General features: G+C 32.2%; 2 protein-coding genes across 6 annotated transcripts in view; both read left to right on the forward strand.

The window, feature by feature from the left end:
• LOC146537559 (uncharacterized) overlaps nt 1–21,325 on the forward strand; it is a 161,326-nt gene that overhangs the window by 23,969 nt on the left and 116,032 nt on the right. For 4 of the 5 annotated variants that reach the window (XM_085188252.1, XM_085188250.1, XM_085188253.1 and 1 more), the window contains exon 4: nt 8,169–8,268. In XM_085188252.1, coding sequence (XP_085044378.1) covers nt 8,169–8,268 — 100 coding nt within the window. Of the gene's footprint in view, nt 1–4,213; nt 4,259–7,251; nt 7,375–8,168; nt 8,269–21,325 lie in introns of those variants that run through there. The other variant, XM_085188254.1, reaches the window with a different exon arrangement.
• Nucleotides 15,401–20,116, forward strand: LOC146537560 (uncharacterized). The gene is made up of 2 exons (XM_085188260.1): nt 15,401–19,279; nt 19,537–20,116. The coding sequence occupies exons 1-2, from the start codon at nt 18,497–18,499 to the stop codon at nt 19,606–19,608; spliced, it is 855 nt and encodes a 284-aa protein (XP_085044386.1). The 5' UTR covers nt 15,401–18,496; the 3' UTR covers nt 19,609–20,116.

Here is a 21,325-nt window from a genome sequence, read left to right on the forward strand (position 1 = left end):
CTTTTTGTCAATTTGTTTTTCATAACACTGCTAATTGCTAATTATCATACAATACAATATAATTTGTAATATAAAACAAAAAACATGATATTGAATAGGTCTATAGCTAACAAGCTGCCCTCCACACTTTACACTTGACACAATTTCTTCATTAATGCTCTAGTGGCAACCTTTTATCTTTTATTAGTCATAAGGAAGTACTGTCATGAGCGATACGATAAGGTGGCATATTGATTAAGCTTCATTTCTCCCTTATATTATGTATGTATTTTTTTATACATTGGATTTTGTAATTGTGCTAAAAATACTATTTTTATCTTCTTTAGAATATTATTGTTTAGACATTCTGAAGAAATTTCAGATTGAATTTTACTTTATTAATCATATTAATTACAGCTCTTTCATTTATTCATAAATTACATTTTGTCAGTACAATTAAATAAATTTGTTTATTATTACACAATTCAATTTCGTACCTATACAGGTTTATCTTCATCGACGGATTAACAGTAGTTTATGGATAGGGGACCTCTGTACCTACCTATTTCACCCCCCATGTATGTTCAGTAATTTGAATAATTGTAAAGTATTATAAGCATGCGAATATACAGAACCCGACAGGTTGTGGGTTCGATTCGCACTCGAGGCAATGCAATATTTATGATCGTCATTTCCTTGCTCTGGTAACGAGGCAAAGCATAGCGTCTAGTTCCACCACTCTACACTGTGAAGATAAAAAAAATGGTCCTTCATCTAGAGAATCTTCACAAATTAACAGTTTATTTTGAAAAAATATTTCTGAATTTCTTTTACGTTTTTTGAAACATATGAAATATTCAATTAATTTTTGCATTATTCATTACCAATACAGCCAGTTTATTTTAATAGGCCATAGTAATATTTTTTTTGTTGGCAGTCTGTAAAATATTATTACACTCGGTCTCTCGGTCTACAATTCGAAGGTCTTCAACTAAGGATAGTTAACTCGTTTTCATTTTAAATAATAGTATGTTGTTAAACTTGACTCCCCGTTAGTTATTACTACTTGCCAAATAAGGTGTTCATTCATACAACCTTCACCTCTACGTAGCTGGCGAGATAATCCACGATAATTAGTTTGGTCGTTATGGGAAAACTTCTATTCTATTACCTATTAGGTATAATTCATTCGAGGCTTTTGGAATTATATTTCGAATGTATAATTGAGTTGGTTAGTCTAAGGTTCAAATTCATAATAATTTAATAGTTTTTTTTATTCTTGTATATTTTTTGTTGCTGACGGTTTATTAACACATTTTTTTTCATATAGATTAGATGCTGTCCTATAGTATAATAATACACTTATGAATATTTGTGCCTTACGCTCACTATATTCTCCTTGATGATATGGCGATACATTAAACAAATTGAAAACACCTTGGCCTATAGTTATTTTAATAGCATTCCTTGTAAAAAAATTCAATGAATTGTTGTTTTATCTAAAAAAAAGTCGAATAATTTAACGAAACTTAATGAATTTGTCGCATATTGTCAATGACATATGGGTATTAACATATCAATACAACCTCATTGTTTCATTCATAAAATTTTTATCTACTACATAAAAAATGGTACATGAATAGTAAAAAAGTTTGAATTTAATTTACAATTTTAATTTAATTGCTTTGTGTATACAAAACAATACTAAAAATAATACGTAAGTGACTGTCTCTCTGTCTGTTTTTTTGTTACTGAACGGAATTAAATTCCAAATAATTATTAAACAATGTATCAATATTCTTAATTTCTTCTAAAACAAGTAATAGTTAATATACCTAACAAAATGTTATATTTACTTCACGCTGCATCCCGCATATAGCAGGTTTGGCAGAGAGAATATTATGACACTCTACGGAAGTCGAAGGTGGAGACCTCCCGCCGAACTCTGTAGACAACGCCGCGCTTTGCCTAGTATAAATGAAAATATATATATTAAATATTACATTTTCTCATAAATATTACTTCCCCGAGTGGGAATCAAACCCTTAACGTGGTGCGTTTACAGTCACAGGCATGTGCCACTGAAATATATTGAAACACTGAACTATCTTGAACCAAATATATTGAAAATGAATATATTACAAGCAAAACTATTATATTATATTGAAAATATAAATATAACCCTGTAACATGTAACATGTGTATGACAAACGGTCACATACAGTGTTTACATGTCACATGCAATCGGGTCAAGCGTCCCCGCATGTGGCTGTCACGAAACGCATGTAAATTATGATTGAAGCTTCACTTAATCGCCTTGTATTGCTGAGGGGATTTAGGTGTTACTCAGTTAGTACAAGATAATTATATTTAAAAACTTTTAGTGAACATGTTTTTTGGGGTATTTTTTTTTGTATGATTGTACATTCCATCGCGTACTATATGATATCAATTCGACACCCTCTTAATTCAAAACCACAATCTCTCGCGCTTACAGTCACATGCTAGCGCCACTGAGCTACGACTTGTTGTTTGTTGACTTCGTAATTTTATTTATTTATTTATTATTATTTTATTTACAAAACCAATACAAATTACATTAGGACAAAAATAGATTGACTAAAATAAACTGGTCGCATTGGTAATGAATAATGCAAATATTAATTGAATAGTATTCATATGTTTAAACCAAATATGCTAGTACTATAAGTAGATCATTATTGAAAAACGTGAAAGAAATTCAGAAATATTTTTTTCAAAATAGATTAATAGATTGGACTTAGGTGATAAACGATTTATATTACTTCAATTTCAAGAAAACATTTAAAACAACGGCTTAATATATTTTCTCTATATCCTTTCACACTTGCTTTTAACGCATTTCGCTACCAGCAGTATATAAAGTTTTAAGTTGTTTCGTAAAATTTATTGCAATGATCTACTCAGTCTCGTTCTAGACAGTAATACCGAATTTATGGTTTTTTTTTCTTAGGATAACTTTTAGAATATACTAATTGTACGTATAGAGTATATTTTTTTTTCGAGTAAATATCAATTTGTGCACTAAAAATGATATGAAATTTATTTAACTAACTAATATTGTTATTGTTTTGTTTACGATCTATTTCATTTAATTTTTTAAAATAAATGAACCTGTAGTTATATTAATTTATATTTTTTATGTGATTTTTATGAAAAATGTATAGAGTATTGTCTTGTCTTTCATTGGGAATTACAGTCAAAATTTTACATCTGTTGCCCTTTGTTCAATTGTTTGAACAAATTGTAATGTTCAAAGTTTCAAAATGTAAAGTTTCTCCTTAATAAATATGCATACAAGTTTCATTATATATATATTTTTTAAATATACAGAGATCTCAGGAGGTTGGTCAAGCGACATCGCCAATTTTGGTAGCACCCACCAGTATTAATTGTATTGTATTGTACGAATACACGCTGACATGCGGTCGACCTCGTCTGCCCGTGCAAGATCTCTTCGTATTTGGATATGATCATCGATCTGGCCTCATTTTATATTATGAAATTCCTTTTTTCACAAAAAATAAAGCAGCTTGTCTTACGTTATTACAACATTGGGCATTTCATACGTGTACCAATAATTGCTTTTAAATTTTTATTGCTTCATAAATATTTGGTTTTTTCTTACTTTATTATTCTTCGTCATATACAGGTATTTTAATTTTTAAGATCGCATTTAATAAATTGCAACGTCGATAAGCTATTACAAGTGTATAAGAAGTAACATTAGTTTCTTTACTCGCATGTCATGTTTCGCTCGTCGTCGTAATAATTATTGGTTGTGTTCTCTGAATGTACCGTTCATGCTTGAAATTGCGTGGCCGCACGTACATGCCCGCGAGGTGCGTTAGCTTTTTATTTTTTGTTAAATAATATGTTTTTTTGCTTCTAATATACTTTTATTAGAATGTTTATGTAAATCTCTTTACTAAAACTGAATACAAAGATGAGAATTGGTAAAGAAATGTTAAAACCTTTTAAATATTTTTTTAAATAACAATTTTCTAAATATTTATTGCTTTCGTTCCTCTCCTATTATTATTATAAAGAATACATATTAAATTACATGATGCTATTTCTTATACACTAACTTCTAAACATCATTAGTTTGATGGCAGGGGACCTTTACTTAACGAAACTAAGTGAAAGACATCGACGCTCGCGCACCTCCAGTTGCGAATACGACGCGCACGCGACGCGCATGCACTGTCTGTGCTATAAATTAACTTGAGTTTATTCGGTTATATATCATTATTTTTTTTATATTATAACATGTTTTTTTTAAATAACAAATTAATGTTCTTGACTGAGCTATAGGCGATTGTGTTTATTGTTTCATATAGTGGTGGTTTTTAGTATTTACTTTTTGCTTCAGTGTCTTGGATGTCTTCACTTTATTTATATTCGTATTCTTGTACGCCAGTGATGAAATAGATAATCTCTTGTACTATAATGTTATCATATGAAAAATCAAATTCGAATGTATTTGAAAGTGTATTGGTTTCTTATAATAATTGCTACAAGGCAGTGAAAACATTCATATTGCAATTTACTTCCGTTGTATGGTCACGTCATGTTCACATATTCCAATTTCTATACAACATTTATATCTATTTACGTCTGTTTCTTCGCAAGCTAGCGATAAATCTACTAATCAAGGATTCTGTGGCTGGTGATAATTTAATAATTGACTTCTATCGTACATCTAGTATGGTCGTTCGGATATACGATGTGGGGGTAACCTCGTTCGATCAGGCCTTATATGGCCAACAGTTTGTGGCTTATGGATTGTAGTAATAGATATAGATAAGATATAGTAGTTTGGCAGGATCATTATTACTATGAAAAAGTTGTACTAATACAAGAAAAGTTTTATTTCATTGTTAGTTAATTTTATTTTAAAACTTTATTAAGGTTCTAAAGACGTTTTTCTTCGCAGCTAGTTTTATTTGAGTCAGCTGTCAGATAGAATTGAATTTATCTCATAAAGGAATTGGCGGTGTAACGTCCCACGATGTAAGAGATTAATGTGAAGTGCTTATAAAATTAGGGCAACGAATCTTTGTGTACAATATGTTAAATATTTATCTTATTGTTATTAATAATAGTTGTCAATGATATTTGTGTCGTGACACGAGTAAGATGTGCCTGATGACGCAGGGTGGCTGTGGGTTCAGAACAGGAATGTTTATATTTAAAAATAATTTCAATTATGTATTACTTTGTGGACTTCGCGGTGTGTCTAAAATTGAGCGGGAAGTGGGCAACGGGGTGTCTTAAAATTAGGTTCCCGCTGTCTGCCTACCTTGCTAAGCGGGACAAGTGTCGCCATTCAACATTTAATATCCGTTTTTAGATAGATGTAGTATTATCCATTTATATACCTCTGTGAACGTGTAGGAGAATAAAAAAATCTGTAATGCTTAAAAATATTTTCTTTTTCATTTGTTTTTTTTTGTTTTTTTTTATTCTCATTTTAAGAGCTGAGTCACTAAGGTGACTATGTTGCTCTGGTTAGTAATACAAATATTTATTAAAATTGTATTAGATTAACCATTTCATATTAATTACGTTTGCTTACATTAAATTTAACTATACCGTACAACAATTTAGCCAAATATCAATATCATTTGTTGTTTTCAAAATAATATCAATATAAAACCAATTATTTTTAAGTCATTGTTGTTTCTTATAAAACCAAATTACTAATTATTGCAATTAACCATAATGATTGTTTGTTTATTTGTAAATTATATTTTAAATGTTTTAAACAAATTAAACAATAAAGTAATTGACCTTTTACAACCTACTGCCTACATCTTTTTTATCTAAGCATGACTCGTTAGGTGTATTTCATTGTTTAAACATACATCAAGGTTCAATTTTAATATTTAAATATACGTACTTTTTAATTATTTTTTCTTGAAATTCAAAAGAATGACAATAAATAAGGAACAGCGTCATATATTTTTCAAACTCCGAAATATGCAATACTAGAAAAACATTTGTTCATTTTGAAACTCATAAATACGTTTAATTTGTTACGCTTCACATCTTAGAAGTGATATAATCCTAGACATGCTTAATTTATCACGCTCTGCGTAGATAAACACTGGGGAGAAACGAGAAACTGCATGTTTTTAATACATGCCAATAACAACAATCATTAGATTTCTCGTTAGCTGATGAAATATCTCTCATTCTATTCTAGATTGGTGCCGTCATGGCGCAGTTGCAAAGTTTGACTGTATGCGTTTCGTATGTGGGTTCGATTTCCAATCTGGGGAATGAATAATTTTGATTTGGTCGCTCTCTCGTAATGACATACTATATGTATAACAGTAATAAGCTAAGCTGTTCTATACGCAATGCCTGAAAATGGGGGAAAAGTGTGTGAAAACATAAATGTAAATTGAGATTGTAATGCCATTTCGATATGTTTCGAAAGAAAATCTTTCGTTTTCGTGTTTTCGCTGAGACGACTACGATAATAACTTTAAATATTATGTTATGTATATTTTTGTATTTTAAAATTAGTGATTTTTCTACCCGGATTTTTTTAAACCCTGGGTTTTGCCGTCGGTCCGGTGAACCCATTACCGTCATATCTAGTCATTCGCTTTCCAATGTGGTCTTGGCGTTAAACAACATTTAAACAGGAAATATCTAAGCTTATCTTATCCTCTTCGATTCAAGTCCCTGTAATAGAATTTATATTTGTAATAGCAAACGTGTTGTACCTATCAATTTCATGCTTTAGTGTGACAAGTTTGTAGTGGGAGGTTGTCTAACTTTATCTAGATCAACATTCTATTCTACGAAGGACGCCACTGTCTGCCCTCACGGACCTAGGTTTAGGTTTCGTAACAAGTAGTTTACTCCTTTAAATAATTTGATATCAGTTTCAAATTACATTATTACATTGCTTCGTTTCGTAATTTAATATATCGTGGTGTTGTTTTCTTCCTACAGTTAATTATCTTACCTGGTTACTAAATGAGATAACAAGTTATTATTATATCATAGGTGTTGTTGTTCTTACATGTTTATTGTAAATAAATTTCCTATTTAAAGTTTTATACTATGTATAGATTTGATCGTCTTATACGCTATTAGTCTCTTAATTCTTTTATTTCTTAATTGTGTTTTAGTTTCTTAATTCTTTTATTTTGATTTCTCCTTTCGCGTTGTGGTTTTTAATTTGAATCCAATATTTCTCCTTTTTCTTACTAGATATAACGATTGTCACCACAAGTAACTCTTGATTCTTATGCTAAGCAAATCATAAATTTCATGAGTGAACAATAGTGTGTGATCAAAATGAGAATTTACTTCAAAGAGAGTAAAGTTAAGCCGGTGAGATATTAGATTTCTTAATTTTATCTTAATTTAGTTCATTAAAACTATTTAGTTTATATAGTTAAGTTTGTATTTGTATTATTTATTTGTTAATCATTTATCAAAACTTGATAACTATGATTGAGTCAGAGTAACTACGATAACACATCTGTACATTACGTACATATCTTTGATACTTAATGTCTAAAAAAATATTCCCAACAATAAATTACACTAACACTTATATATAACATGAATCCAATCAATAACTACATAATGTTTAATTCATAAGAATTTTTTTTTTCTCCCTTTTTTATACGTGACTGAATGTGTGTTAAAATTAACAAGTGATTCCGAAATATTTTCATATTTTTTTTCTTTTTATGTTAATGTTATGACATAAAAAGAAAAATATAAATGAAAAAAATATATTAAATTAAAATTATTCTTTGACTTGTATTTGAATACAAACGTAATTCATACATTATACAAGTATCGAATGGAATATGAAAAGACATTTAATATTCAGTTATTCACGAAATATTTCACTTATAGGTACTGTGAATATTTATAAAATACATTCATTTTATAGTTTCATTTCTAGTAAGAAATGAAGATATAAAATGAAATGTTACACAAATATAAAATGTTACACAAAAAATAACATTGTAGATATCTATCATAATAACCGTATATTAAAAGCAACACAAAGATAACTTCAACATACATATTTCATAAGAAAGTATTTTTATATTTATCTAACACAAAACAATGAAATTACACATAATAATATACATTTGTTTATTTAACAGCGTGCACCGGAATGTACGCCGCCATGCCGCCGTGCCCAACCCCGTGTCACGAGCACGCCGAAGCAGGCCGATGCGCGTGCGCAGCCCAACGATGTAGACGGTAAGTCTCCACTTGTTGAATTACCAGCATTGTTGTTGATATTATATGTAGAAGAACGCTGTGGTAGTGAAGGAGTATATATTGTCGTTGCTAATTACATACCGTGCGTTTTATTTGCTCAGTGGATTTCTTCTGTTGTGACTTATTATTAATGTAATTTTACGTATTTAAAACTTTATTTGATTATAACTTATTATTTATTATATTAAACTACGTTTTAATTATTAAAAAATATATCTATTTTAAACGATCACAATACAAATTAGCTGCTGACAGCTGCTAATGAGCTCTTAGTAGTCCCCGTAGTTACATGAAAACAACGAAGAGTAATGTCATATTCTGAGTGCCCAAGGTATCTTTGACCGCGGGTCCACTGTAGTGGATTGCGACAAAACGGTTAACGTAATATAATATAGCCAATGCTTTCCTCGATAAGTGAACTATCCAACATAAAAAGTTTCTTTTAATTCGAGCCATTCATTAGTTCCTGAGATAAGTACGTTCAGCCGACCGACATTAAGTAAGCCAGATGTATGGACATAAATCTATATTATGTTATAGATATAATAAATTATTTGGGTTAATCTTTATATGTTGAAAACAAAAATAACTATATTAATTTTATAAAATTTTATAATATCGTGAACCACCTATATAATTCTAAAATTATTTTAGTTCATTTCGGCATTCAGGTCAGTAAAAAATAATAGCGTTGCTTTATGTGTGTTTCAGTCGTCTCAAAGATAACACTCATATCTCTTATGTTTCGTGCATATTTCTCGTTTATTTCTACATTTATCTATTGCTTTGTAGCTGGTCCCTTTGGTCTAACATTTTAGCCGCAAAAAGTGAAAATAAAAAAATTTAAGCAAAAAAGCCTCTGTTAATCTACAATCTACAATAAATGCCAAAGAAATTCTATATTATTTTATTTAGAAAGAAATTTGAGCTTCAAAAAATATTGCTAAGAAAATACAAACACTCTTATAATTCGTTCTTGCCAGTCTAGACTAGATGTTTCAAAGGTTATACTGTTTACTGAATATAAATCAAGGATAAATAAAGACCCTTATTTTCAAGAAAAATGTATCATTTGAAGGTATAAAAATAAAAAAGGTATAAATATAAGGTTCTTTTATATCTCTAATTAAAAATAAAATCTAATCAAATTTCATCGTTTTGTCAATAAAAGTGTATTTTGAAAGGAAAATATAATTATAATTTACTTACTGTTATGGCGTTATTGTTGTAAAACAATGCTTCTCAATATTAATTTAGTTTGCGGACCAGTTTGTGTACGGTTTCATATAGCCGGCGGCGACTCAAAGTCATTGAATTATTAAGTTTATGTATGTAATATATTATATTACATATAATAATATAATATAAATTATATATTAACAAGATTATGCTTAATAATTATAACACCTACATTTAACGTAAAAGTATATTAACACCACCATTGCATTTTCGAATAACAAGTATGTAATGCAGTATTTACTTCATTTTATTACCTAATAAAAACAACTTTATCTTATAAACATTTTGAAGCAACAAGCACCAAAAAGAACAGACAACATCGGAAGTTAATTTTGAAACTTTATGGTTTCTTACCATATTTTTAACAATTTTTATATAGCTTCTTTCTCATTTCCTTTTCCACATCTTTAATACTTGTAATCATGCAAAAGTCCACCTCCACTTCACTTATTCAAACTACCCATTTAAAATTGGTACACGTAGTGCTGATACCGGCAGAGCTCGGTAATGTAGCGTTCTCAGGTAAAATGCATTATTGAAACACCATTCCGAAGACTATATAATGATATTCCTCCTGCAAGCGGTAAATGGAGCAAGGATGTTCACTATTCACAGACCTTCAGGCTTGGTTAACATTTAATTAGTGTTTTCTGATGTAAGAGCTTGTATAACATTTTGATTTTAAATGCATTTTTCTTGGCTTGTATTGCAGTCAGCTTACCTGCAAATATAAGATACAACTTAGGATCTATGGCGCGGGTGTCGGACTCATCGCGTTGTTGGAGTGAGTTCAGAGCAGTGCCTGGGGCTTGCGACGCAAATATAATGCTTAAATGCCTCCACTGTCCGAGTTGCCCTCTTTACCTCATCAAATTCAAAATGATTGTACTTGTGCCGTCCTCAAGTACGCTCTAGAAATGAATTGATGATGATGTCTATTAAGAGGGGCTGACCAATTTTAACAAATTAGAAGAGCTTTCGCTGTTATAGTTACCTCTGCTGCACCTCAATCATTTCATCGCCTACAAATTACGTATTTCTAGGAGTACAGTTAAATTTAATTATATAAATTATTAAATGAATATATTATGGAGGTTTTTTGTTTTGTAATATAGAAATCAATACACGAGTACGACATAAAAAGTAATGCTGATGGCTCATGTATAAAAGAACCACGCAGTATTCTTCCATATACCATTACTTATTATGTTAAATCTTATATGCTAGAAATACATGCTAAATAGTTCATAACAAGAAATAACCAAGTAATATTTTCTTAATTAATTTCTCATTACTTTGAAATTGAAATTATATTACAAAAATATCTCAGTTGTGGCCTGTAAACAAGATTTGATTCAGGTTGCTTTATTAGCTTGGCTTACGCACCCGCTCCTATCTTAGCTCTTAATGAACCTTGATTACCTCTCGGTTTCTCGCTTTATAGCACAATGTAATGAGCACAGTAACAACTGCAATAAAGTCCTGCCAAGTCCAATGACTCCGTACTGTATCCTTGATTAATTTTTATTTAAAATCTATTGTAAATATTTGTTTCGGAGAAGTTTTCTATTATTGAATATATAATGAGAAAATGTCTAAACCGGGAAACGTAGCAACGATATATAAAAAAAACGTATAAAATACGTAATAACGATAACGGAATTGAACTTAACATCCTTCGTGATATATTCTTATGTCTTAACATATAATATTATATCGTGTTTTCTCTATTTTAAGTGTCACACGTTGTTGACTTTTCCTATTTGTTAAAGCAACAATTGACGTTGAAATAATTGTAGTCGACGTTAAAAGTAATTATTCGTCCTTAAAATGAAATTATTTCATAACAAAAACGAGCACATATCGTCAACATAAAAGACCATGTTGAATTTTAACATTGTTTTTCGCGAACAGTACATTCATAAATTCCTATGTAATGTTGCTTTAAACTCCTCCTTTGCTGTTTCACATTTCAGTTTGAATATCATTTTCTAGGAACATAGTCTTAGTTTTGTTTTACTTGTTTGTTATATAATATTTTATAACAGCAAGGTCGGCGCTTATTAGTTCTTCAGGGACTCTCTCCTGTTGCAGGGACAATGGATTGCGTTCTTGACCTTTATTCAGCTATACTAGGATTAGGAATTTCAACCCTGAACTTAAGAAGAGCTTTATTATGAAAGAGAACTCTTTTAATTAAATTGTATTATTACAGTTTTCATTGTTATTTAAAAGTTCGTGTAATAATTAAGTTGTAATTTTTATTCTTATTAACTTACTTGATTTTTTGATAAAGGAATAGTGAAGATATATTCGTACGAATACATTGGGTTATTTTTACACATGTTTTTGATTTTAAAACGGAATTATTTTTTTAAAAAATTATTTGTTAAAAGCAAATATTTTAAATAAAAATCATAGCACCATTTGTTACCATTAAAATATTTTTTATTACAACACACGAATATTTAGATTTCCCTTGAGATCTGTCCCGTTCAGAGTAACCAGACTTCAATACAAGACTAGAATATTTAAGGCCATTCTCTAGGGCATGTTCAAAACTTATATCAAAGGTAAATTCTCTATGCACAGATCTTTAGCACTAACGTTACGTATGTATAGCATATTTATAAACCTATTTACATATATATTTACTAGTTTTAGCACTATATTATTGATTTTCATTCAGCAAATGTGACCTAATTTTCATTTTCCTTTCAAACTATTCTAAGGACATTTTTAAATGGCCCGAATAAACTTGGAAAAGTCAAACGCTATTCACACTCCGTCAAGTGTAAAGGTGGGATAACACTTGTGTTGTGTTCTTTAAGCCCTTTCTCGTTGAATATCAAAGGGGCTCCTTGCTCACTTTACCGGGTATAATGTTATCACAGAATTGAAGATATGAATATAATAACTCTTTTCGTAGTAAACTTAAGTTTATATAAAAAAAATCAAGTAGCAGGGTATTTAGAGGGAACAGAGAGAATCTCCGTTTCCCATGTTCCGCCGTTCCCCGAGTGAGAATCGAACGGACAATCGTCGCCTTACAGTCATGTAATTATAGCATATAAAAAATATTTTCTTTTATAAAACAGAATCTTCACTAGGTGTAGGAAAATTCCTACATACCGTTTGATACACGTGTACCACCGTACGCTAGTTAAGTCAATATAACAACAAGCATTTACAATAATATGAAAATTGCAAAAGTTTAGCACCGGAATTTATGCATTGCAGTTGAAATATTTAAAACATGCTTGATCCGCGCTCGTGCCACTTTTGTAATATGCTCTTCTTAGAACGAACCCCTGTTTATCATACATAGGTAGATACCTTTGTAAATGTAATTGCGTTCACATTTACTTTAATATCAACTTCATGCATGGCAGCTATGGTAATGCTCACCCGTTAGGATTCCGACAAATTAGGACATATATGGGTGAATATACGCTATTTGATTTTTTTGTGTCCCAGAAGGAAATGTAATCTCTTCTATTTAATATTTATAATTTCGCTATTTGACACTTTTTTGAAATTGTTAATGATGGGGGCCAGAAGATTTTCTCATATTTTTGTATTTTATAAGTACCAGAGGAAAATGTGTTACCAGAGGAGTGACACTACTGAGCAAGGAGACTTATATTACTTAAAACACGTAAAAATTATATTATTAGAATATTTTTTATTATATAAGATACTTTCAGTCTTCGTAATTTCTTAATGCAACATTATTATATTAATATCAATAGTTTTTTAATGCTTAAGTTTTCAATATCCGTTTAAAATAACTATGATGAATTAATTAGATGCGTAGATGTATGCGCAACCATTTCATTTGGCACATCTTCCTCAGAATCAGTATATACTGCAGCAACATCCAATTTATTTTATTTTTCCACATTAAATACCCCCGTATTTAATGTGGACAAAAATTGCTACAAAAGCAACTGAGGTTCTTCATGTACAACGTATTGCCCAAACAGTTTCCTCGTAGTTGATGCACTTTTAATGTACCAGTGAAAAGTTTAATATTTTGTTTATTATGTTTCAGTACCTTTTTTGAAAATCGATCTTTTTCGGTTATCATAAATATTTGAATGCCGGGACAGTTATATCTAATTCGGTAGCAAAGTCGTTAATGATAGCAATGTCAGTCCCTAAAGAAACAATTTTGTCAACGATACGTTTACATGTTGCTCCGATACCATCTGGAGCTCCTATGCCATGACCGGCTTCATGGTAATTCCAGGTAAAATGAAAAATATTTGGATATATTTCAGTTAATTTACAAATTAAGTAAAAAAACATATCTTTGTTACGGTACTGAGTAACTGGACCATCGCTTAAAAAATGAATGTTTTCAACTGAAAAAGGAAGGAGTGCCATGACAGGTTTCAAATGAGTCCAGATCACAGGTACATTATGGCTTAAGTTTTCTGATATTGTGGCGAAACATTTTGTTTCTCCCTTGGTATATAAGACCACAGTGTGCAGACTTATTTGCGTTCTATGGCGGTGTTACTGAAAAGTTTCTAGTTGATTGTAGCTACACGCGAGTTCTCTGCTTTCTAGTCTTATCTCCATATTTTTCTAATTGCCCCTTGTTCCCTTTCAGTCATATCATGTATGTTCCTAATTTGTCCCTTTTCTTTTGGTATTGCTGCATGTGTAATTGGATCATTTTTAATTTTTTGATAGCGTAATCTTTCAGCTTGACGCTTTTTTTCTAATCTCTCTTCTCTTGTTTGCTTTTTTTTAACATTCACCATGATGCCTGATTATGCTACAATATCTAGAAGAAATAAAATGAAGCCTTAACATATTAAATATTCATCGAAACAGAATCTCGAATTTAAATTTGGCACAGAAGTGACGCCAGAGAAGTGACAAAATCGTATATAACTTACAAAAATAACATCACTCAATTTTCGCACCACAGTTTAACGTAACACATGATATTTACACACAATAAACCTTGTATTTAGCAAATAAACAATTTTGTAACAATAAAATACGAAAACATATGCTTACCAAAGGAAATACTTCAACGACTGGCACAAACAATATTATTTAAGTTTTGCTCGAGACCGTTAGCTTGCTAATAACTTCACACTGTTCTACGCGCGTAGTTCAAGCTCAAAACATACATCGGTGATTTTAAGTGAATTTTTTTTTCTTTAGAGTTTTGCCAGGTGAAGTGACGTATTTGTAACATGACATGAAAATAATATATTTCTTTTTATATTAATAAATATTTTTACCGTGTATTTTGATGAAATATGTTTCGATGTTTATAAAAGTTAGTGATAGTTTAAAAATAAAACATATCTTTATGCATATACAAAGTATATTGCCGTTAAAACATTATAATGCATTAATGGGAAGGCCAGAGGAGTATACATTTTTAACTTTTTAAGCTAATAATGCTTTAAATTAAACTATTATCGTGAATAGACTATATGGGCCAGATAAAAGGCCGTGTTATTTATTGTTTAAGCATAGAGAAACAATAATATAATAAGGTCAACATAACATTTTTCTACAGACCATTGAAATTCAAATAGCGTATATTCACCCATATACTGTGTATACATATTTATGGCGACATTTTCTTAACATAACGTTTTTTAACTGCTTTATATATTTGCCTTAAACAGAAGGTGATGACCAATTCTAGAATATCATTAACACTGTTTTTCTTTTCCTTGTTATATAACAATAGTTTTTTTTATAATATTCTAGACATAATATGTAAATTTACATCTTAAAATGGAAAAATCATTAGTAATTAAGTTATATTAAATTTGTTAAGCAGATTTAATATTTAATATATCATGATATACTATAGTATATATACTATACTGTTAGCGATATTTCGCGTTAGCGATATGCGAGCGGTATCGATACCCATCACTACGATTCCCACGCGTATAAAACAAGCGCTGAGTCATGCATAACCTAATTTGCGGGTCGGTCGTCGTCTGGGAAGGTGGTTGGTGTCGATACTGTGAGTCCGTTCTATTTTATTACATTAGTTATGTCATTTTATGTTTGAAAAGGTAACGATTGTTAAATTGTTAGTAATTTAGTATTTCTAATTCATTAGAGTGAATTATCAAGGTAGTTTTGAATTATATTAACCCAAGGCCATCCTAATCCTAAATAAATTGTACCATTGGCTTTGAAAAGAGCAACTGTTGAGTTTCTTGCCGGCTCTTCTCAGCAGAACCGCCTTCCGAACCGGTGGTAGCTTCTTGCTTGCATATTCATTCGACTAGTCTATTTGAATAAAGAATATTTAGAGTTTGAATCATTGTATTTTTTAATATTTACCGCTTCTGATTTCTAATATCAGAAGTGGGATTGAATCTGCCTCACAATTCTTATTTTTGTATAGAAACAATCGTTACTTTTCACTAAAATATCATATGTGTTGCGGCTGTACCTAGTGGTAGTCCTTTGGAATTTTCGAGAAAAAGTAGGCGTCGTATGTTGTTGTATGTACGTAGAAGTGTGCGCGTAGTGATTCACATTCACGTAGTTCGTAAATACATAGTCGATTATTATTTGAGTACGTATTTGTATATGCCGTAGTCAAGTAGCGCATCCGTGGCAATGTTCCGTACAGCTTACGCACGCCATCGCAAGAGTAGGTGGCGATCCTACCCTCATTATTACGATATGAAGTACGTGTTAAGTTCGTATAACGCAAGTGCGACATGATCGTACATGTTGTAATTGGTCGACATTGAGAAAAGTAAACATTTATTTTGTAGTAGGTAGGTAGATATTCAGTATCGCACGTTAGTCACCAACCACCAATAGGATGATTTTATTTTTATATTGGATTCTTATTTTAAAATAAACCGACTTGCAAATGTACTCGTAATTATCGTCACTTTGATAGACTTGTTTTGTTTAGTTACGTTTGCTTAAGTAACGTTGTCATTGTAATTATAAAAAGAAATATTAATTAAAACTTATAATGTTAATAATTAAATGAGACAATCAACACCATCTACAGATAAAAATAGTTGATTTATAAGGAGCATTTACATAAATCAATAATATTATTGAGACGATATTAGTTTATTGTGTGGCGTTTAAAACAATTTGGTTCAGTTATGGTCAGGTTAGGCCGAGTCACAATAAAATAGAACCATTGATTAAGTAGCCAGTACAAAATTGATAAATAGATGCATAGGTTTCTCAGTCTAATAGGATGTTTCTGCCGGATATTTATTCCTAATTATGTAATTAAAACGGCTTGTACTGCTGTTACATACAAATTATAGCTTGACAAGTGACAACAAGTTTGTGAGTGTTGTATATACGGGCAAGAATAGTTTGATTCTTGTATACATTATAAAGTCACGTAAATAATTCTCAATATCTTAGATAAACTGGCGAAGTAAATGACAATTAAAGTTGAGCTCAACTTGTACTTAAATCTTGTGATGGAGCTCGCGGGGTATCATTGCAGGTGCGGTTTGTAGGTCCATATCTAAAATACACAATCTGCGCAGGAGTCAACGCGTACTTGTCGGTGTCTACGTTCGGTTGACTGAGAAGAAATCTGTTATAAAATCCTACTGTTTGAACTTGTTCTTTATTTTTGTGTTATTGTTTAATGCAATGGTTGAAGGGCTATATGTTAAATGACAGATTGCAGAAATATACTGATAATTACTTTCTTTACTTATGCATTTTCAGTTTAGTTCTTCATTTGTGGCATTTCTAGCGTGTCAGTTGAACACAATTCACTTCAACTATGTCACGTCGTATGGAAAACCCAAAAGGAAAATTGACCGACAGAATAAGAGATAACTGTACACAATTAAAGAATACATGTAAAAAGAGATGGAATAAAAATGTACTCTACACCTATAACGAAACAAACAAATATTTAGAGTTTTTACAGAGCGAGAAAAAATATTTTATATGAGTGTTAATTTATATTTTCAGATTTATAATTTAATTTTGTTATGTTGTAGTGAATACAAAAAATATCTAAAGTACTAAATACAAACATCAACTGAGACTGAACGTTTACGAACGTCTCTACGTTTAGAGGCTAAGGGGACCTTAGGAGGAAGGGCATCATATAAGAGACGAGCTATTGTAAGACAGGATTAATGAATTTTATTGAAATATCAAAATCAATTTTGTATTACAGGTTACTGCTGAATGACAATGTGATATTTATTAAAGTGATATTGGTCCTCTTGCTAATTACCTGGATGTCACGTTATTAGACTAGCTAATATGAATATGCTGTACTTGCAGCTCAGATGGAGATACTTGTACGGTATACATTTTGCTTTCAGTCTCCTTACGTACAGGAATGTATTGCGATTGCCAAAAACCAGCATTTTGATACCTGCAACATATTTTATTGCTTATTCATACAGGTATCTCATGGTACTGCCTTATTTTCAATCAATTACTCAATTGTTTTGAAGTTTATCAAATTAGCATTTTTCTAAATTTTATTGACTTTTTGCTGCTGATGTTTGAGTGCACGCTTACATCAGTAGTATTGATAGTAAGATTTCAAAATTCTCTTTTCCTTTTGCAAGCTTCAGATGGCTTCAAAACATTTAGTAATCAGGAGCGGCCGAGCCTACGATGCTTTAGATGTGTAACTGCACGTGGGCGGTAATAAATGTTATTTGATTACAGACTCTAGCAGTAGGGCATGCGTTACTTGACGCTTGTCTTGTCTTAAGGACGCATAGGGTGTCCAGGCTATACGTGGCTAAGAGAGATTGACCAGCCGTAGTAATTTGATGAATACGACCTACATGATGAGCCTCTATGACGACATCTATGATACTGTATACCTCAATACGTATGATTGCGGTCATCGTATTGGGAAGCTTCACACGTTTGAATATGTTCTGCGTGTGGAATGAGCTCGTACGTTGGAAAACGTTCTGCGTACGAGTGGGTCAGATAAGAGACCATGTTTCACATCTACAATACTCTGTATGCCTCAGTACGTATGATTGCGGTCATCGTATTGGGAAGCTTCACATGTTTGAATACGTTCTGCGTGTGGAATGCGCTCGTACGTTTGAAAACTATCTGCGTACGAGTGGGTCTGATAAAAAGACCATGTTACAGGATCCACATAGTAAGAGTGCCTCCGGTGGATGCACTGACGCGATGCTCTCCCGCCAACGCAACTCTACGTGTCTGCTCGCCTCGTGCGATGCGTCTCTACGTATCCCTGCTCGCCTTGCGCGATGCGTCTCTACGTGTCCCTGCTCGCCTTGCGCAACGCTTCTCTACGTGTCTGCTCGCCTTGCGCGACGCGTCTCTATGTGTCTCTGCTCGTCTTGCGCGACGCGTCTCTACATGTATCTGCTCGCCTTGCGCGACGCGTCTCTACGTATCTCTGCTCGCCTTGCGCGATGCGTCTCTACGTGTCTGCTCGCCTTGCACGACGCGTCTCTATGTGTCTCTGCTCGTCTTGCGCGACGCGTTTCTACGTGTATCTGCTCGCCTTGCGCGACGCGTCTCAACGCGTCTCTGCTTGCCTTGCCCGACGCGTCTCTACGTGTATCTGCTCGCCTTGCGCGACGCGTCTCTACGTGTATCTGCTCGCCTTGCGCGACGCGTCTCAACGCGTCTCTGCTTGCCTTGCCCGACGCGTCTCTACGTGTATCTGCTCGTCTTGCGTGACGTAGCTCTACACATCTCTGCTCGCCTCACGCAACGCATCTCTGCATGGATCTCGATAGACGTATCCTTTAAATATTTCTTTACTATTTATGTTTTTCCCTTTGAAATTCAATTACTCTCACTTTGAGTGAGATTTTTGTAACGACAATGTATGATTGTTTTTCAAAGCGAAGTAGTTTTATCTCTATTACAAACGATTTTGTATCATGGCCCCTATTTTAGGCGAGGAATGACAGGATATGCCACGACGGGGGTACGGTGATGTGATTAATTAAGAGCTTTTTTCTCGTACAGATCATGATACTGCTGAATCCTCAGGTGCATCTAGTAGCTGCTAGATTGCTGCTTCAAGTGTTTCGAGCGAAGACAGCGATCAAAGTTCCTTACTGAGGAACTCCCCAGCGAGAGTTTTCAATGACGCCGAGGACGACGTCCGGTCAGGAGAGGCCGTGTTAGCGATATTTCGCGTTAGCGATATGCGAGCGGTATCGATACCCATCACTACGATTCCCACGCGTATAAAACAAGCGCTGAGTCATGCATAACCTAATTTGCGGGTCGGTCGTCGTCTGGGAAGGTGGTTGGTGTCGATACTGTGAGTCCGTTCTATTTTATTACATTAGTTATGTCATTTTATGTTTGAAAAGGTAACGATTGTTAAATTGTTAGTAATTTAGTATTTCTAATTCATTAGAGTGAATTATCAAGGTAGTTTTGAATTATATTAACCCAAGGCCATCCTAATCCTAAATAAATTGTACCATTGGCTTTGAAAAGAGCAACTGTTGAGTTTCTTGCCGGCTCTTCTCAGCAGAACCGCCTTCCGAACCGGTGGTAGCTTCTTGCTTGCATATTCATTCGACTAGTCTATTTGAATAAAGAATATTTAGAGTTTGAATCATTGTATTTTTTAATATTTACCGCTTCTGATTTCTAATAATACTATATATTTTGATATATTAATTAAATGGAATGAGGAATGCTGTTTCGAAGACAATAATACCCGAAATACAGAATGCTTATTGTTGATTTATTTTATAACCAATTTGTTGCAAGAAAGTAGACTGATAAAATAAATCAACTGAAGTTTGGGTAAGAGCAATAAAGCGCCACATGTGCTTGGATACACTATTACTAAATATGTTTAGTGAAATGTTTGTTATTTATTACAATATTTAGTATAAATTGTCGTACGAACTGTATATATACAAGGTAAAGTTTTAGGTTGGTTAAAAAAGTAGATTTGTTTAGTTCTATAATAATATAATAATTTATTTGTACCTTGCCCTAGTAATATTTTAACGCTGATGAAAAATAAAAGCTTTTATTAGAACTAACGTCGCGCTTTGGCTTTGAAAATATTGAATATTTAATTTCCACGAGTGGGAATCGAACTCCCACTCCGTTGCGTTTACAGTCACGCGCATGTGCCCCTGTGCCACGATAGGCCTCAATGTTTTCAATATTCAAAATTTATAATTTCAAGATAATATACAATAGATATCATTATAAAGAAATTTAATATTTAAATTGATAATAATTTTTGCTTAGTATGTAAAAAAAAAGTCTCATAAAGTTCTTATCTCTTCACAAAATAGGAACTGTCGATTTTCCCGTATTAATGAATATGCGATGACCGTGTATATTTTTTTCGACACGAATAGATTCGCATCTTTTTACTCCACTGGTTCGTTGACACCTTCTCCATATATATCAGGTTTATTACACTAGTTTGTTTTCTCCAGTAGACATTTTTTTTGTTCAATTTGCCCCTTGGGAGGCGGTTTTATTTTTGTTATCATTCAAGTATACTCCGACAGATGTTAGCACGCGTGCGCCGGCGCAGGTCAGTCGACGATTCGGGTTCGTTGCGCGCGCTTATCTGATTAGAGAAATTCTATCGGGATCCCCTATGACACCACCAAATCTACTATTTAACTTAGACGTGTAAAGCATACCATATTTTTTTATTTATAGTTCACTATGATTTTTGACAGTAAATACAATTAAAAGTGATTTTTTTAAAGTTAACTATAAAATAATTTGTCCATGTAACGATAGAAGATAAACTATATATTTTTTATCCAATCTGTCAACATTTTGACAT

This window comes from Heliconius melpomene, chromosome 7 (genome assembly GCF_056956725.1).
Source record: "Heliconius melpomene rosina isolate 202511_hmr_F chromosome 7, ASM5695672v1, whole genome shotgun sequence".
NCBI lineage: Eukaryota > Metazoa > Arthropoda > Insecta > Lepidoptera > Nymphalidae > Heliconius > Heliconius melpomene.